Source organism: Loxodonta africana, chromosome 26, assembly GCF_030014295.1.
Source record: "Loxodonta africana isolate mLoxAfr1 chromosome 26, mLoxAfr1.hap2, whole genome shotgun sequence".
NCBI lineage: Eukaryota > Metazoa > Chordata > Mammalia > Proboscidea > Elephantidae > Loxodonta > Loxodonta africana.
In genome coordinates, this window is record NC_087367.1 from 8,272,275 (window position 1) to 8,286,863 (window position 14,589).

Consider the following 14,589-nt stretch of genomic DNA (forward strand, 5'->3'; position numbering starts at 1 on the left):
TCATAGACACGAGCTAACAAACTTTGTATTTTGTGCCTGTTGGTAACATGGGTTTTGAAGAGGTCCTAGAGAGCATAACTGAAATCTGGTTTGATGGCCTTCAAAACAGTGTATCAGCTGTTTTCTGCCGTGTCATGTGGGAGCTTGTTGTAATTGGATCAGATATAGTGTTAATTAGTAAGATGAATTTTCACTGAGAAAAGTCATTGGGAAATACTATCTTAGCCTGTAGAAAAAAAGGGTCAAAGCATCAAAATGAGTGTTTCCTGAGGTACATTCTCCTAGTCTTTCTAACTGATCTTCATTTGTTTACATGGGACCCGTGGCAATACACTAAATTTTAATACATCTGTGCTGTCATTGGAGCCCTGGCGGTGCAGTGGCTGGTGCAGCTAGGCTGCTAACCAAAAGGTTGACAGTTCGAATCCACCAGGCACTCTTTAGATGCTCTGTGGGGCAGTTCTGCTTTGTCCTCTGAAAACCGAAAAACCAAACCCGTTGCCGTTGAGTCAATTCCAACTCATAGTGACCTAACAGGGGAGGGTAGAACTGCCCCACAGAGTTTCCAAGGAGCATCTGGTAGATGCGAACTGCCAGCCTTTTGGTTAGCAGCCATAGCGCTTAGCCACTACACCACCAGGGTTTCCTATAGGGTGGCCGTAAGTTGGGATCGACTCTATAGCAGTAGGTTTTGTTTGGTTTAACAGGTGCCATTATTATCTGTTTTGTGATGAATTTAATGGGGGGGGGGGGATTTTTCCCAAGGGACTAATTCTAAAACCTGGTAGCATAATAATTATGTATGTTCCTGTTTAATGTGCATGTATAGATGAGCTGACTTATATATAGTACACAGCATAGTTTTTGGCGTGTACTAGGAAGCTACCAAGATTAGCTCTCTTCACCCTGCCATCTTCCATTTATCCAGAAAACAACATTTAATTAAATTTTTAGTCCCCATACTACATTTCTGCCACCCATCCGTCAGTTTGTCGTACTATAGTGGCTTGTGTGTTGCTGTGATCCTTGAAGCTGTGCCACCAGTAGTTCAAATACCAATAGGGTCACCCATGATGGGCAGGTTTCAGTGAAGATTCCAGACTGAGACAGACTAGGAAGAAGGGCCTAGTGACCCACTTCTGAAAATTAGCCAGTGAAAACTTTATGGGTCACGACAGAACGCTGTCCAACTCGCTTGCTTTGGACGTGTCGTCAGGAGGAATCACTTGCAGGAGGAGGACATTATATTTGGTGAAGCAGAGGGCCAGTAAGGACAGGGGAGGCCGTTGGTGAGATAGACTGGCACAGTAGCCTCAACGACGGACTCGAACGTGCCGCAATGGTGAGGACGACACAGGACCGGACAGCGTTTCATTCTGTTGTATAAGGTCACCGTGAGATCCAGTCAACGTGATGGCAGCTGTCTGTCTTGTCAAGTGCTGCGTTTGTAGTACCTGAAATCTGGCTTGTTAGCTTGCATGTCAGTTGATGTGAGTAATGTGGAAATCATTCAGATTATTGTGGGACTCTAAAGCTTGCTGATCAAGCAAGAAAACTTTCATTCTCCCAGTGGGTTTTGTTTCGATATATCAAGAGCATAATAGAGCCAGTGACTGAGGAAAAGACATCAAAGCTGAAAAAATGGTTGCATTTTTTATTTCTTTCAATAGACGAGAATCTTAAAATTTGGATTCTCTACAATTACATACCTAAAAATTAATTTAATTAATTAGAATTAACATTCAAACAGCAAGAATGGTTAAATATAATTTAAAAATAACTATTGTGTTATTTTTTTGTTAATGAAACAATGTATGAATTTCCTATATTTCATTTACTAGTTAATAATAAGAATTTAAATTCTGGTTACAAAACTGGTACCAGGGAACTTGAGAGACTCTGCTTTCCATACTAATTATTTAGTATTTGGATTTTTCCAGATTTGGTGATAACCAAAAAACCAAACCGAGTGCCGTCGAGTCGATTCCGACTCATAGCGACCCTATAGGACAGAGTAGAACTGCCCCATAGAGTTTCCAGGGAGCGCCTGGTGGATTCGAACTGCTAACTCTTTGGTTAGCAGCAGTAGCACTTAACCACTACGCCACCAGGGTTTCTAGATTTGGTGATAGATAATGTATTTTGTGGTATAAGTTTTGAAATTTTATTTTTATAGCAACAATATGTTGTTAAAGCAAGATGGGTTTGGTGTAAGATTTTTGTGTAAAAAGATAATCAACACCTACCTGACTTGAGGTGTTAATGAGTCAAAAACTTTTGTTTTCTCATTTGTAACATATTTTCTGGTGTTTCTTTCAGATCTATAAATTCAGTGTTTGTGGCCCTTCTTTCACTGTTTGCCTGTTGTCTTCTAGGACACCTATTTGCAGATTCAAAAACCCAGTGCCGTCAAGTAGATTCCGACTCATAGCAACCCCGTAGGGTCTGGGGCTGTAAATCTCTGCAGAAGCAGACGGCCACATCTTTCTCCCGAGTTGTTGCCAGTGGTGGTTTTGAACCACTGACCTTTCGATTAGCAGTCAGTCGCTTTAACCACCGCGCCAGCAGGGCTCCTTCCTTTTACAGAGAGTACAATTAATATCAAAAAGTGATGAAAGTAATAAATATAAATAACGGCTCTGGGTTTTAAATTTTCCTTCCTTTATTATTTTATCCGGTAACTCGACTTTTCAGCACAGGGTTAGCGTTCTAAAACATTGCTACTGAGCATCCCCTGGAGAGGGTGAGCTTCCCTTTGAAGCAGCGACCTTTGGCTCTTCTCACCCTTCCGAGGCATGAAGGAAAGGTGTCTCCGCCACCGTACAGGTCTGCAGCAAATGCCGTCCCTGTCCTCTGGGGCTAAAAAGTTAACAGCTGCAGCGACGTGAAACCTGTCTTTCAAACGCACAGTTGAGCTATTCAGCTCAAAGGAGAAAATGAGAGAAAAGGTTTCCTTCAACTAGGATGGGTGAAAGAGGAGGGAAGCTGAGGAATTTCAGTTTGAACAAATATTAATAATGCCTTTTATATATGGCTGTGTAGGAGAGGGACCATGGCTTAGCTGATCTGATTTTGTCTGCCTTTCTAATTGATACTGATCATTTTAATCAAATTTGCTTCGAGAAATCGTTGTGTCCATTGTAGTCATCATTTCATACATGGTACCTCTGACAGAGCCTAATGTCTTCATTTTATTTTCAGCTGATGGCTGACAGAAAACATTCAGTAAAACTTATTATGTGGCCTTTTAATAATTCAGCTAATAGTCGGTTAGATGATTTATTGGCTTATTGAACATAAAACACTCAGGATGTTTACCCACTTGTCTCTCTTAGTTTAAAATAACTTTTGTTTTCATGTTGAATTTCCTTATTGTGGACTGTTTTCTCTGTGCGTATTTGAACTGCAAAGAGGGAAATGGCAGAAAATGTACCAAAACCAAACCAAACCTGTTGCAGTCGAGTCGATTGTGACTCATAGCGACCCTATAGGACAGAGTAGAACTGCCCCATAGAGTTTCCAAGGAGCAGCTGGTGGATTTGAACTGCTGACCTTTTGGTTAGCAGCGGTAGTTCTTAACCACTGAGCCACCAGGGTTTCCAAAGATCTCGACATTGATTCCTTTTTTAGTTTTTAAACCTCTTCTCTTTCTCAGTATCTGATGATATTCACTTTTTATATAATGTGTAGTTCTTAATGTGTCATAGTTCTTGATGTATATGTTAAATATGATGCACTGTTTCTTTTTAATCTCTTGCACTTCATGAGGTTTCCTGATTCTCTATCAGGGCCTGAGAGAAAATCTGGAAGTATTCAGGGAAATACATACATGTGTCCATGTCATTTATATTTTAACCAAAGGTTTTAATAAGCCCTGGAAGAAAGGCCTGGTGATCTATTTCCGAAAGGAGTGCAGTTCTACTGAAAACCCTATGGAGTGCAGTTCTACTCTGAAACACATGGGGTTGTCATGAGTCAGAATCGACTAGATGGCAACTGGGGTGGTGGGTCAAACCCTAAAGTCTGCTGTGTGCTCAGCGACACGCAATAATCAAGGTAATACAGAGCCCTGGAGTTGCTTGCGTTTCTGGAGCTTGTGTATTTGAGACTCTCTTGGTAATCTTCCACATTTGACGGAGACCCAGAAGCTCAGGACGTGCTGACAAAGTTCTGGGATCCTCCAGCTTATTCTGCGTTTGTGATTCTCCGTGTAACTGGTAGTTTTGTTGGAAAGCGTCTGTCTGTATCGTAGCGCTGGACAGCTTCGTCAGCCTTCCGGGAATGCGTGTCCTTCTTGCCCATCCTAACACAAGGCAGTGTGAGTAATTGGAAATTTCGAGCTGGGTTTTCCAAAGTCCGTTTTCTCAAATATTAATTTTATAGATTGTTAGTAAATCTTACACCGAGTAAAAGGAGTTGCATAGTTAATTAGGTTTGGAAAACAGGGTTAAACGATGTCAAATAGGTTTCCTTCCTGGAGGGCTTTTAAGAGTGTTTTTTTTTTTTTATGGTGATGTTTTCTCAGTTCCTGCGAAGGGAGTGGATCTACAAAGGTTTGGGAGACATCAGACCACCGTATGTTTGCAATAAATACACTGTTTTCCCTGTGTTTACACGCTTTGCAGATGTCTCACACTCTGTTTTGCTTTTCTCCGTTTAACTGTTGGACCCATTGCTTTAGTTTTAAAGAGACTTCTGAAAAGGTGCCTGGAGGTTGAGCAGTACGTATGTATATCGAACGTATAATTTGAAAAAGTAACTAGCATGCTATTTAAAAATAATTTCATCCTGTATTTCTCCCCTTTTAGGACTCCCTGTGTCGTATATCCCAGAAGCAAGCTCATGGCTGTTGAGTCGGGTCTGACTCACAGCGACCTACAGGACCAGGCAGAACTGCCCCCTAGTGTTTCCAAGGCTGTAACTCCTGACGGAAGCTAACTGCCCTACCTTTCTCCCTTGGCTGATTGGTTCAAACCGCTGACTTTTCAATTAGCCGTTGAGCGCTTAACCACTGTGCTACCAGTGCTACGGTAGAGTGTGTAAAGATTCTCAAATTTATTTCATTATACAGTCGTCTTACATGGAACATCTTCCAGGACTAGTGTTCCATAGAACGTACTTTGGGAAATGTAGGCTTGGCATTAACATATTCCTCAATTTGACTCATTCCTGAGGCATACAGCTTAGTGTTAGAGAAGAGATGTTTCAGATATTTGCTGTATCACAGTCGCTGTTAGATTTTGCTTTGGTATTATTATTATTCCAGTTACTGGAAACCCTGGCAATGTAGTGGTTAAAAGCTACAGCTGCTAACCAAAAGGTTGGCAGTTTGAATCCACCAGGCTCTCCTTGGAAACTATGGGGCAGTAACTCAAGTTCCGTTTTTGTGTCTAAAATAATAATAATAATAATAATAATAAAACCTGTTTCCTAGGGTTGCTGTGAGGACAAAAGAAAACCATGAATATAATGCATTTAGCACAGTGTCTGGTACGGAATAAGTACTCAGTCAGTCTTGCTGTTACAGGAAATTACCTGTGCACACATTCCTCCTGTAGCTTTAGAGATAGATGGTTTATCTTTCGGCATTGCCACAATTAACAGTTTTCTTAGTACGAGCCCCAAGCCTAGCTGCTACACTGAAATTCTAATAAAAAAGCTGCTGGATCTGTAGTTTTTGTCCAAATGGAAAACGGCCGAGGTACCTCCTGCAGCACTTAGCCTAATGGGACATTTGGAGGCTGTCAACAGCACACATTCACCTTTTTATTTTGTAGCAAAAGCATGTCCTGCGGACTCAATCTTTAAGCCCTAATGTTTCTACGGTTGGGCTATTGACGGTTTCCGATGGCTGGAGGGCAGAAGCCACCAGTCCCTGAGTTGCACCTGGGAATACACGCACCTGGCAAATTACCCGACTTCCTGCAAATTGTGTGTCACGTCTGTAATGAGACAGTGTCCTGAGCCTCTCTCACAGTTTCCCTGCCAGATTATTGGAACACGTTCAGCAGTCCACATGTAGCTTGTCTGTTCTGTAGCAGCGTCAGCAAGTAGTAACTGCAGGCGAACAGTGAGAGCCTAGTTAAATGAAGTCAAAGTGGGTGAAATAAATGGGTAGTAACTGGTCAGAACCATCCGTCAGAAGAATATCCCTTAGCATTTCCTATAGCGCAGATCTTCTGGCAACCAGTTCTCTCAGCTTTTGTGTGTCTGAAAGCAGCTGGGGAAGAAAGCGCGTTACATTCAGGACGGCCTTCTCATCAGGGAGAACCCTGGTGTCTTAGTGGTTAAATACCATAGCTGCTAACCAGGAGGTCGGCAGCTCGAATCCGCCAGGCACTTCTTGGAAACCCTATGGGGCAGTTCTACTCTGTCCTGTAGGGTCGCTATGAGTCGGAATCGACTTGACGACACTGATTTTTTTCTCATCAGGAACAGATAGCAAGAGGTCAGACAGGCAACAAAATGAATTTTTTTAATAAATTGTGGGGTTATAGATATATTTTTTCCAATTGCTGTGGAAGTGATTGTGAAGAGATTAATGCTTCCTCTTTTAGCTAAAGAAAAAGAGCGCGAACTGAAGAATAAATAGACTTATAAAGATATGTCTGTTTCAGGTAGGAGCCCTGGCGGCCCAGTGGTTAAGCGTGTGGCTGCGAACCAAAAGATCGGAGATTCAAACCCACCAGCCACTCCGCAGGAGAAATATGTGGCAGTCTGCTTCCATAAAGGTTTACAGCCTTTTGGAAACCCTATGGGGGCAGTTCTCCTGTGTCCTATAGGGTCGATATGAGTCGGAATTGACTCTGCGGCAATGGTTTTTTGCCCGGGTTAGGTGACATAATTACTTATGTGTGTAGTGTTGAAATTGCTTAAAACCTTGATTTTAAGCTCCAAACCGAAGTCCTCAGAAGTAATCGGTCTCACATGATGCTGAGGTAAACATTTTTATTTTATCTAAAATTTCCGTGCCTTTTACTTAGGTTCTGTGAAACTATGATTAATGAAATACCTCTTTTTCGTGTATAAAATTATGGTAATGACATTGTTGCCAATTTAAAGGCAGAATAATTTTATTCTTCCATATTTCCTTTCACAGTTTCTACACAGCAAACAAACATGTTTACTAAATTCTGTTACAGTGAGCATGTTATTAACAGTTTTTGAAACATGGTTACTCAGCCGTCATAATTATGGTTTTAAATGATTATTTGAATATTGTATACTTCTTTGTCCCTCTGTTGTTGGACATTTAGGCCGTTTCTTCTTAAAAGTCTGTGATGGACAATACTGTGTTGTTACAGATAAAACGTATTTGTGCAAATAGGATTTAAATTCTGGAGAGCTTTATCTATTGGAAAATTCTCAAGAATTGGATTACTGAATCAAAGGAGTCTGAACATTTTAAATACTTCTATTTATTATATTTTATATTTTGTTTTACATCTTGTTTTATTGCATTTTACCAATACTTATATACTGCTGATCGTATGTACCAGAAAGATTAAGTAGCTTACTTGCTCAGAGTCACACAGCTAGTAAGTGGCTGTGCAGGCTGGTGCCGGAGTCTGTACTCTTTATGGCTTTGCTGTGATTCTTCTTCTGATGGACCTTACCAGTTAGCTCTCTTGAAAAAGGGTATACCAGTTTTCAGTAAGTTTCATCACAGCTTTCCCAGTATGGGATGATAAAATCTTAAAACAACAGCAACAATAGTAATTTACTAGGTATAAAATGATAATACCTGTCCTCTATAAAGCATTTGAGAAAGATAAATTAAAAAAAAAAGTGTGAGTTAATATTTGTTCTTTAAAAAAAGAAAGGCTTTCTATATCACATTTTTTTACCACTGGAAATTTAAAAGTAAGAGGGAAATTGACAGAGGCTATTGCTAAAGGAAAGTGATGTCTTGGAGAGTCCTGGAATGAATCATCTGTCTTTAGGGACTGATAGCATTGTTTAATAACTTGGGCAGTACTTATATTAGAGATACTTAATCATACCAAAAAAAAAAATCACAATTTGAGAGGAGCTTTCTATTTGTCAATGAAAAATTTTAAAAATTACGTGTTTATTTAAAATGAATTTTCTGAATTTTATTTCTAAATTTTATAAATTATAAGTGTGTAATACCTGTGTTAGGGTTGTGTCCTTTTATGATGTTTATTCAGTCTGTATGCCAAGCAAATAATCCTAGAAGCTGGACTGTGTGAAGCAGAACACGGCATCAGGATTGGTGGAAGACTCATTAACAACCAGCGTTATGCAGATGACGCACCTTGCTTGCTGAAAGTGAAGAGGACTTGAAGCACTTACTGATCGAAGACCACAGCCTTCAATATGGACTGCACCTTAACATAAAGAAAACAAAAACCCTCACAAGTGGACCAGTAAGAAACATCATGATAAACAGAAAAGATTGAAGCTGTCAAGGATTTCATTTTACTTGGATCCACAATCCACACCCATGGAAGCAGCAGTCAAAAAATGAAAAGTTGCGTTGCATTGGGCAGATTTGTTGCAAAAGACCTCTTTAAAGTGATGAAAAGCAAAGGTGTCACTTTGAGGACTAAGGTGCGCCTGACCCAAGCCATGGTGTTTTCAGTTGCCTCATATGCATGTGAAAGCTGGACAATGAATAAGGAAGACAGAAGAAGAGCTGACACCTTTGAGTTGTGTTGGTGAAGAATATTGAATATACCATGGGCTGCCAAAAGAAGGAACAAATCTGTCTTGGAAGAAGTACAGCCAGAATGCTCCTTAGAAGTGAGGATGAGGAGACTTTGTCTCACATACTTTGGACATGTTATCAGGAGGGACCAGTCCCTGGAGAAAGACATCATGGTTGGTAAATTGGAGGGTCAGTGAAAAAGAGGAAGATCCTCAAAGAGATAGATTGACACAGTGTCTGCAATGATAGGCTCAAGCATAACAACGATCAAAGGATCATTAGCATGGCACAGGACCAGGCCCTGTTTCACTCTGTTGTACATAGTGTTGCTATCAGTGGGGAGTGACTCAACGACATCCAACAACAATTGCTAAAGGAATATGGTATCTTGGAGAGTCCTAGAATGAATTGTCTGCCATTAGGGACTGATCACATTGTTTAATAACTTTGGCAAGTACTTTATATGAGAGATACTAAATCGTCCCCCCCCCAAAAAAAATCACAATTTGAGAGAAGCTTTCTGTGTATCAATGATAATTCTTAAAATTACATATTTATTTAAAATGAATTTCTAAATTGTAAGTGTGTAATATCTGCTCATAGTTGAAAATTAAAAACCATGCAGGAGAGTATAAAGTGAAAAGTAAAAGCCCCCTCCTCCTTGTCCTCTAATCTCAATCTCAGCCGTCCACATTCTCATGTACCATTCTTTTTTTCCATCAGTAACTACTGTTAACAATTTGTAAGAATTACTTCTGATGTCAGATTCTAACTTCCTCTTTTTACTTTTTTGTTTATGTATTTTTTTCATGGTGCAGCTGTGAATTCCTTGGGATCGTGAATATCCTTTTGAAATATGGAGCCCAGCTCAATGAACTTCATTTGGCCTACTGCCTGAAGTATGAGAAGTTTTCAGTATTTTGCTACTTTTTGAAGAAAGGTTGCCCACTGGCATCATGGAGCCATATATCTGAATTTATCAATCACGCAATCAAAGCACAAACAAAATATAAGGAGTGGTTGCCGCATCTGCTGCTTGCTGGATTTGACCCACTGAATCTGCTGTGTGGCTCTTGGTAAGAAATCACACCACAGTGGATCTTAGTCTTTGTGTAAACGTACTGCCTTTAATTGTCCCTGATTCCTTGAGATCGCTGTTGGGAGAAGGATGTGTGGGTGATGGCTGGATGAGGGTGAAGGAGATGGCTGCTCATGGTGAGCTTGAGTGTCAGGATGCAGTCTTCTGAAAAGGTAAGAGGTGGCTGGAAGGGAATAGGAAGAGGTGGATACCTGTGAACTGCTCTGAGAGGGCCATTTTTTTCTACTTCTGGCCATCCCTCACGCTCTCTTAAGATGCCTACGACAGAAAAAGAACTGTTGGAGCCGCTTTGGAGATTTCTGTTATCCCTCAGTCTCAGCCATCTAAGAGTGATTTTGTGAATGTCGAGTCAGGATTTTTCTTGAGCAAGAACAAAGACTGTTCCTACCAGCCTCCAGCCTTTGCAAAAGTTGTTAGTGTCCAGATGGAACTACTGAGAAGGTAATTGTAGCAGTGAGAGAACTCTCTACTTGATCATTCAAGTCAAGTGAGAAAATAGAAGTCTCTGGGAAAGTGGAGGATACGGATATTTTATAGAACTTCTTCCATAAAACATCTGGAAGGCTTCTTTCTTGTGCTTCAAAAACTACTATTCACTAAAATAGTGTTTAGACAAATACTGGGATTTTACATTTCAGCAGAAAAGTTCTTCAATGTCTTGTTATTTGAATATTTCCTTTCAAAAAGGTCCTCTTTGAGTGTCAGGTAGATTCGCTATCTTCAAGTGAGGAACGGTTTTTCATTTGGCAGTACCCCATCTTGTCTGCCATCACATGGAATTCAGAAATTTTCACTAAGCAGAGGGTTTATGCATGGAACCGTCATCTCTTTCTGAAATAGAAAGCTTAAGTAACTGAGTATTATTTCAGATACGTGATTTGTCAGGAAACACGTCTTTCTGGTAGATGATTTGGGGAGTAAAGCAGGAAAAGCGAAGCTGAGACACACGTGCAGGCTTCCACCTTACTCTTAGTTCATGCTTTACAACAGATTGCGTCACTGATGGTGTCTACCCCAGCAGCTGATTGATAGGTAGTTATTCAGCAAATGTTCGTTGTTGTAATTCTCTCCATATCTTTTCAATTCATTTTCACTAAAAGCCATTCTAATTTTATTCGGTAATTGAATGAAATATAAAGATTATTGACAGTTTGTTGTGAACACTTTTTAAAAGTTATTTGTATAAGCTCATTTTTCCTAACAACCCCTGCTCCCCACACACGCACATACACTTACAAACTCTCAGGTCAGAGATGCTGTATCATTGGCTACCTACAAAGCTGTTTAAAACAAAACAAATAAACAAAAAAATTAAACATTGCTGCTATTCCTTTCCTTCCCAGCCAATTACAAGGTCCTCTAGTAGAGAGAGGGAATTTTTTAGCTTTATTTTTCTGGAAAGTTTTGTAAAGCATACCCTCCCATTCCTAGTTCTGGTACGCCCCCCAGGTACGAAGAACCCAGTTGAGAATTTCTGAGGTACTAAGCCAGTGCGTGTGTGTGTTGTGATAGAAAAGACTTGAGAACCAGTAAACTACAGATTATTTCGAACAAATTGTAATGCTTTCAGCCATCTCTGAGATGAGAATGCAAATTGCATATATTTTAGTCTGAAGGAGTATCTTCAGCCACTTTATATTCATTAGAAAAAAATACAACGGGGAAATTTTACTTCAACAGAAAAAAAATGCTTAACGTGCTCAAATTCTTATTCACTGATCTTTTATTGAATGGTTGAAGCCAGTGTCAATGTTTTGCTTTCTTTGATCAAATTTGCATTCAGAGAGCTGTTAGAAGAAAAATCCCTCCTATGAAAATCCCAATATGTTGTTAAAGTGGATTTGGTTCTATCTTATTTACGTCACATATAAAGCCTGTTGCCTGATCTTGTCGTGTAAGTTTATAAATGTCTTTCCTAGGTATTGCTTGTCTTAAACAGTCTTAAAAAGGTATTGGGCTGAATAGTTGCCTGTCGCAGTATAATCTAGAAAGTTGAACCGTTTTTCCAATTAAATGCAAGGCTAGGCTTTCCTTCCCTTGGAATGTAATGGGAGAATAATAGAAGGTAAATGCCATCCATGCATTTAGTTGATTAACTGTCACTGGTCTCTGATTACACGACTGCTCTGTATGATGTAATGGTCAGGCTAGTACAGTCACAGTACATTTTTAATGGCATTATCAGCATTGGTAAAATAAACTCACCATTGTATTAACTGAAGCTGTGCAAACAGATTCGCTTCTCACTGTGTTCAGATAACTGCATAAAAATCACCTGTGTTTGGTCTCACATCCGACCTAAAAGCTCATTAAGGCCGAAAAATGAAACCATTGAAAGAGAAATAAGGACCCTGGACCAAGTAACCTTTGGTGTAGGGCTCCTAGAGAGCCAAGGAGATTGTTTGCCGTGGAATATTTTTTATTGTGTCGTTATTCTTAGTCTTTTCTGGTCGGTTGTGATTTCACCGAGCAAGCTTCCTGAGAAGTAACATGTTTTTCTAAGGCACTTGTGCTACAGTTTTAAGCTCTTGCCTGTATATGTTTGCTTATTGGAGAATTAAGAACTTGGGAAATAATTTTCATACTCCCTAATCAGTCATATCAAGGGTAATTTGCCTCTAAATTACCAAAATTAAGTTGTTTTTGAGATGACACATTTAAAGTATCATTCATTTTTTTCCTTTTTTTTTTTTTTCCTTCTTTAGTACTTGCTGAGTCATGTTTCCCCAAAAATGATGGTGTTTTTTTAAAGGCCTTGAGAAGAAGTTCTATAATAACGACTAGCGTCGTAATCTTTTTTTTTTTCCAAACAATACAATGGTAGGGGAGTAACTGATTGGGTACAAGATGGGTAATCTTGTTAGAATTTAGAGTTCTCTTTAAGCTTTGACTAAATTTCTTGTGTATAATGTTATGAGGCTTACTGAACATATAATACTCAAGGTTTCAAACCAGTTCTAGTAATAGTAAACATTTATATAACATTTTTATAGTTTTAAAAGCATGTTTACTATACTATCTTATTGTATTTTCAGCAACAGTCTTCTGAAGTAGGCATACTAAGTATTATTCTTGTTTTAGAGACCAGGATCTAGGACTTAAAGAACTTCAGAATTATTTTGTAAGTAGCAGAGGTAATGTTAGAAATCAGAACTTCTCTTAGGTCAGTGTTCTTTCCCTTAGGATTCAAGTGCTTATAAAATCTGGGGAAGCCTCTTTTGGGTGGCTTGTAGGAAATCTGACATTATTTCAGAAGGACAGAGGAAGAACTGTTTGTCTTGAACCCCTTCTTTCAGTCCTTAAAGATAAATTTCACTCTGTTCTTTAGGGCTGGGTCTATAATGGAGAGCATTTTTATAGGAGAACAGTTATACATCCCTGGGTGTTGTGCAGAAATAAACTATTACATGCAGTACATCATGCTTGGTAAAATAGAGGGTCCGGGAAAAAGAGGAAGATCCTTAACAAAATGGACTGACCCAGTGGCTACAACAGCGGGTTCAAACATAACAATGATTGTGAGGATGGCACAGGACCAGGCAGTGTTTTGATCTGTTGTACACAGGGTTGCTATGAGTCAGAACCGACTTGACAGCACCTAACAACAACGGTACACTAAGTTTAGAGAAAACTTTGGGTGTTTGAGCTTTATCTTTTCGGGACTGTTAGATGACGTGTCTGTAGGGATGACAGATGTAGATTCGACAAAATGGTCCAGTTGGAAGGGGATAATCAGGAATCCAGTGATGAGGTGGACACTGTCTCTGTTTCTTCTCACCACTGCTGTTGGGGAATGGGAAGGAAAGCCCTAGCCTCCCTGAGCATAGGGATTCCTCTTGTAATCTTGTAATCTACGGGGTAAATATTCACAGGTTCAACTGAGTTTCTTCTCGCAGGAACCTCTAGGTGGTTGTCCTATCCACTGGACTTGCCTCTAGTTGCCCGAATACTTTGCATCCTAGTTTTCAGTCCAACTTCCTTGTTAAGATGTTGTGAGAACAGGTCTACGGTGTCTGTTGCTAGGACAAACCCTCGGTATATTTCGTATCTAATGGCATGTTCGTGTCTTGCTAACATAGGACTGACTCAGTCAGCGATGATGTGCTAATCTTCACTTTGGAGTTTACTAATTGGAAGAGACTTCCGCCAACTGTTGATAAGATGCTCTCTGTTCGTGCCTCAAATTCCTCTTGGCTCTTACAGCAACATATTGGTAAGACACTATAATTTTTTAACACGGTTAGCTTTTCTTCCTTCCCAAGCTATATTGTAATTTTATGTGAAAAGACTCATTAGAGAACAGAAGTTAAATTGAATTATAATTTGCGTTTTCTTCCACAGGGAGAAGGTGGGATTGTGAGGGAGGGTGGGATGACAGAAATTCCTTCAGCAGAAATCGTATCTGGTTTCAGAAGTTTAGCCTTGGGAGCGTGTGAAGAAAATCAGGAGTTTGCTGACATTTTTATTTAAAGACATCTTTTTGTTTTTAATACAGCTGGTGTAAAGTGAGTCCTAAAAATTCGGTTGGGGAATATTTAGCTTGTGGTCAGACAGATGTGAAACCTAATTCTCCTGTTTGGAGTTGCGTTCCCCCTGCAGTATTTTATCATCGCTAAAAAGCGTGCCTGTCCTTGATCTGTACCTGTGCTTACGGAACGTTTGCCCGTGCCTTCGTGTAGTATGGCTGTGGAGATGAACTGGGTGAAAGTTTGGTGAATCGACTGATATTTTAAATGACTGTAAAACAATTGTTAGCTTATCCTCACTTATTAAAAAGGTTTTAAGCTAGTTAAAAAAAGTAAAGAACACACCGTGGGGG

At 39.8% G+C, this 14,589-nt stretch overlaps 1 protein-coding gene across 2 annotated transcripts in view; it reads left to right on the forward strand.

Annotated features, from left to right (window-relative positions):
• The window catches only part of ASB3 (ankyrin repeat and SOCS box containing 3), a 119,252-nt gene that overhangs the window by 76,664 nt on the left and 27,999 nt on the right, over window positions 1–14,589 (forward strand). For both annotated transcript variants that reach the window (XM_064277094.1, XM_064277093.1), the window contains exons 8-9: window positions 9,490–9,747; window positions 13,850–13,983. In XM_064277094.1, the coding sequence (XP_064133164.1) occupies window positions 9,490–9,747; window positions 13,850–13,983 (392 nt within the window). The remainder of the gene's footprint in view (window positions 1–9,489; window positions 9,748–13,849; window positions 13,984–14,589) is intronic.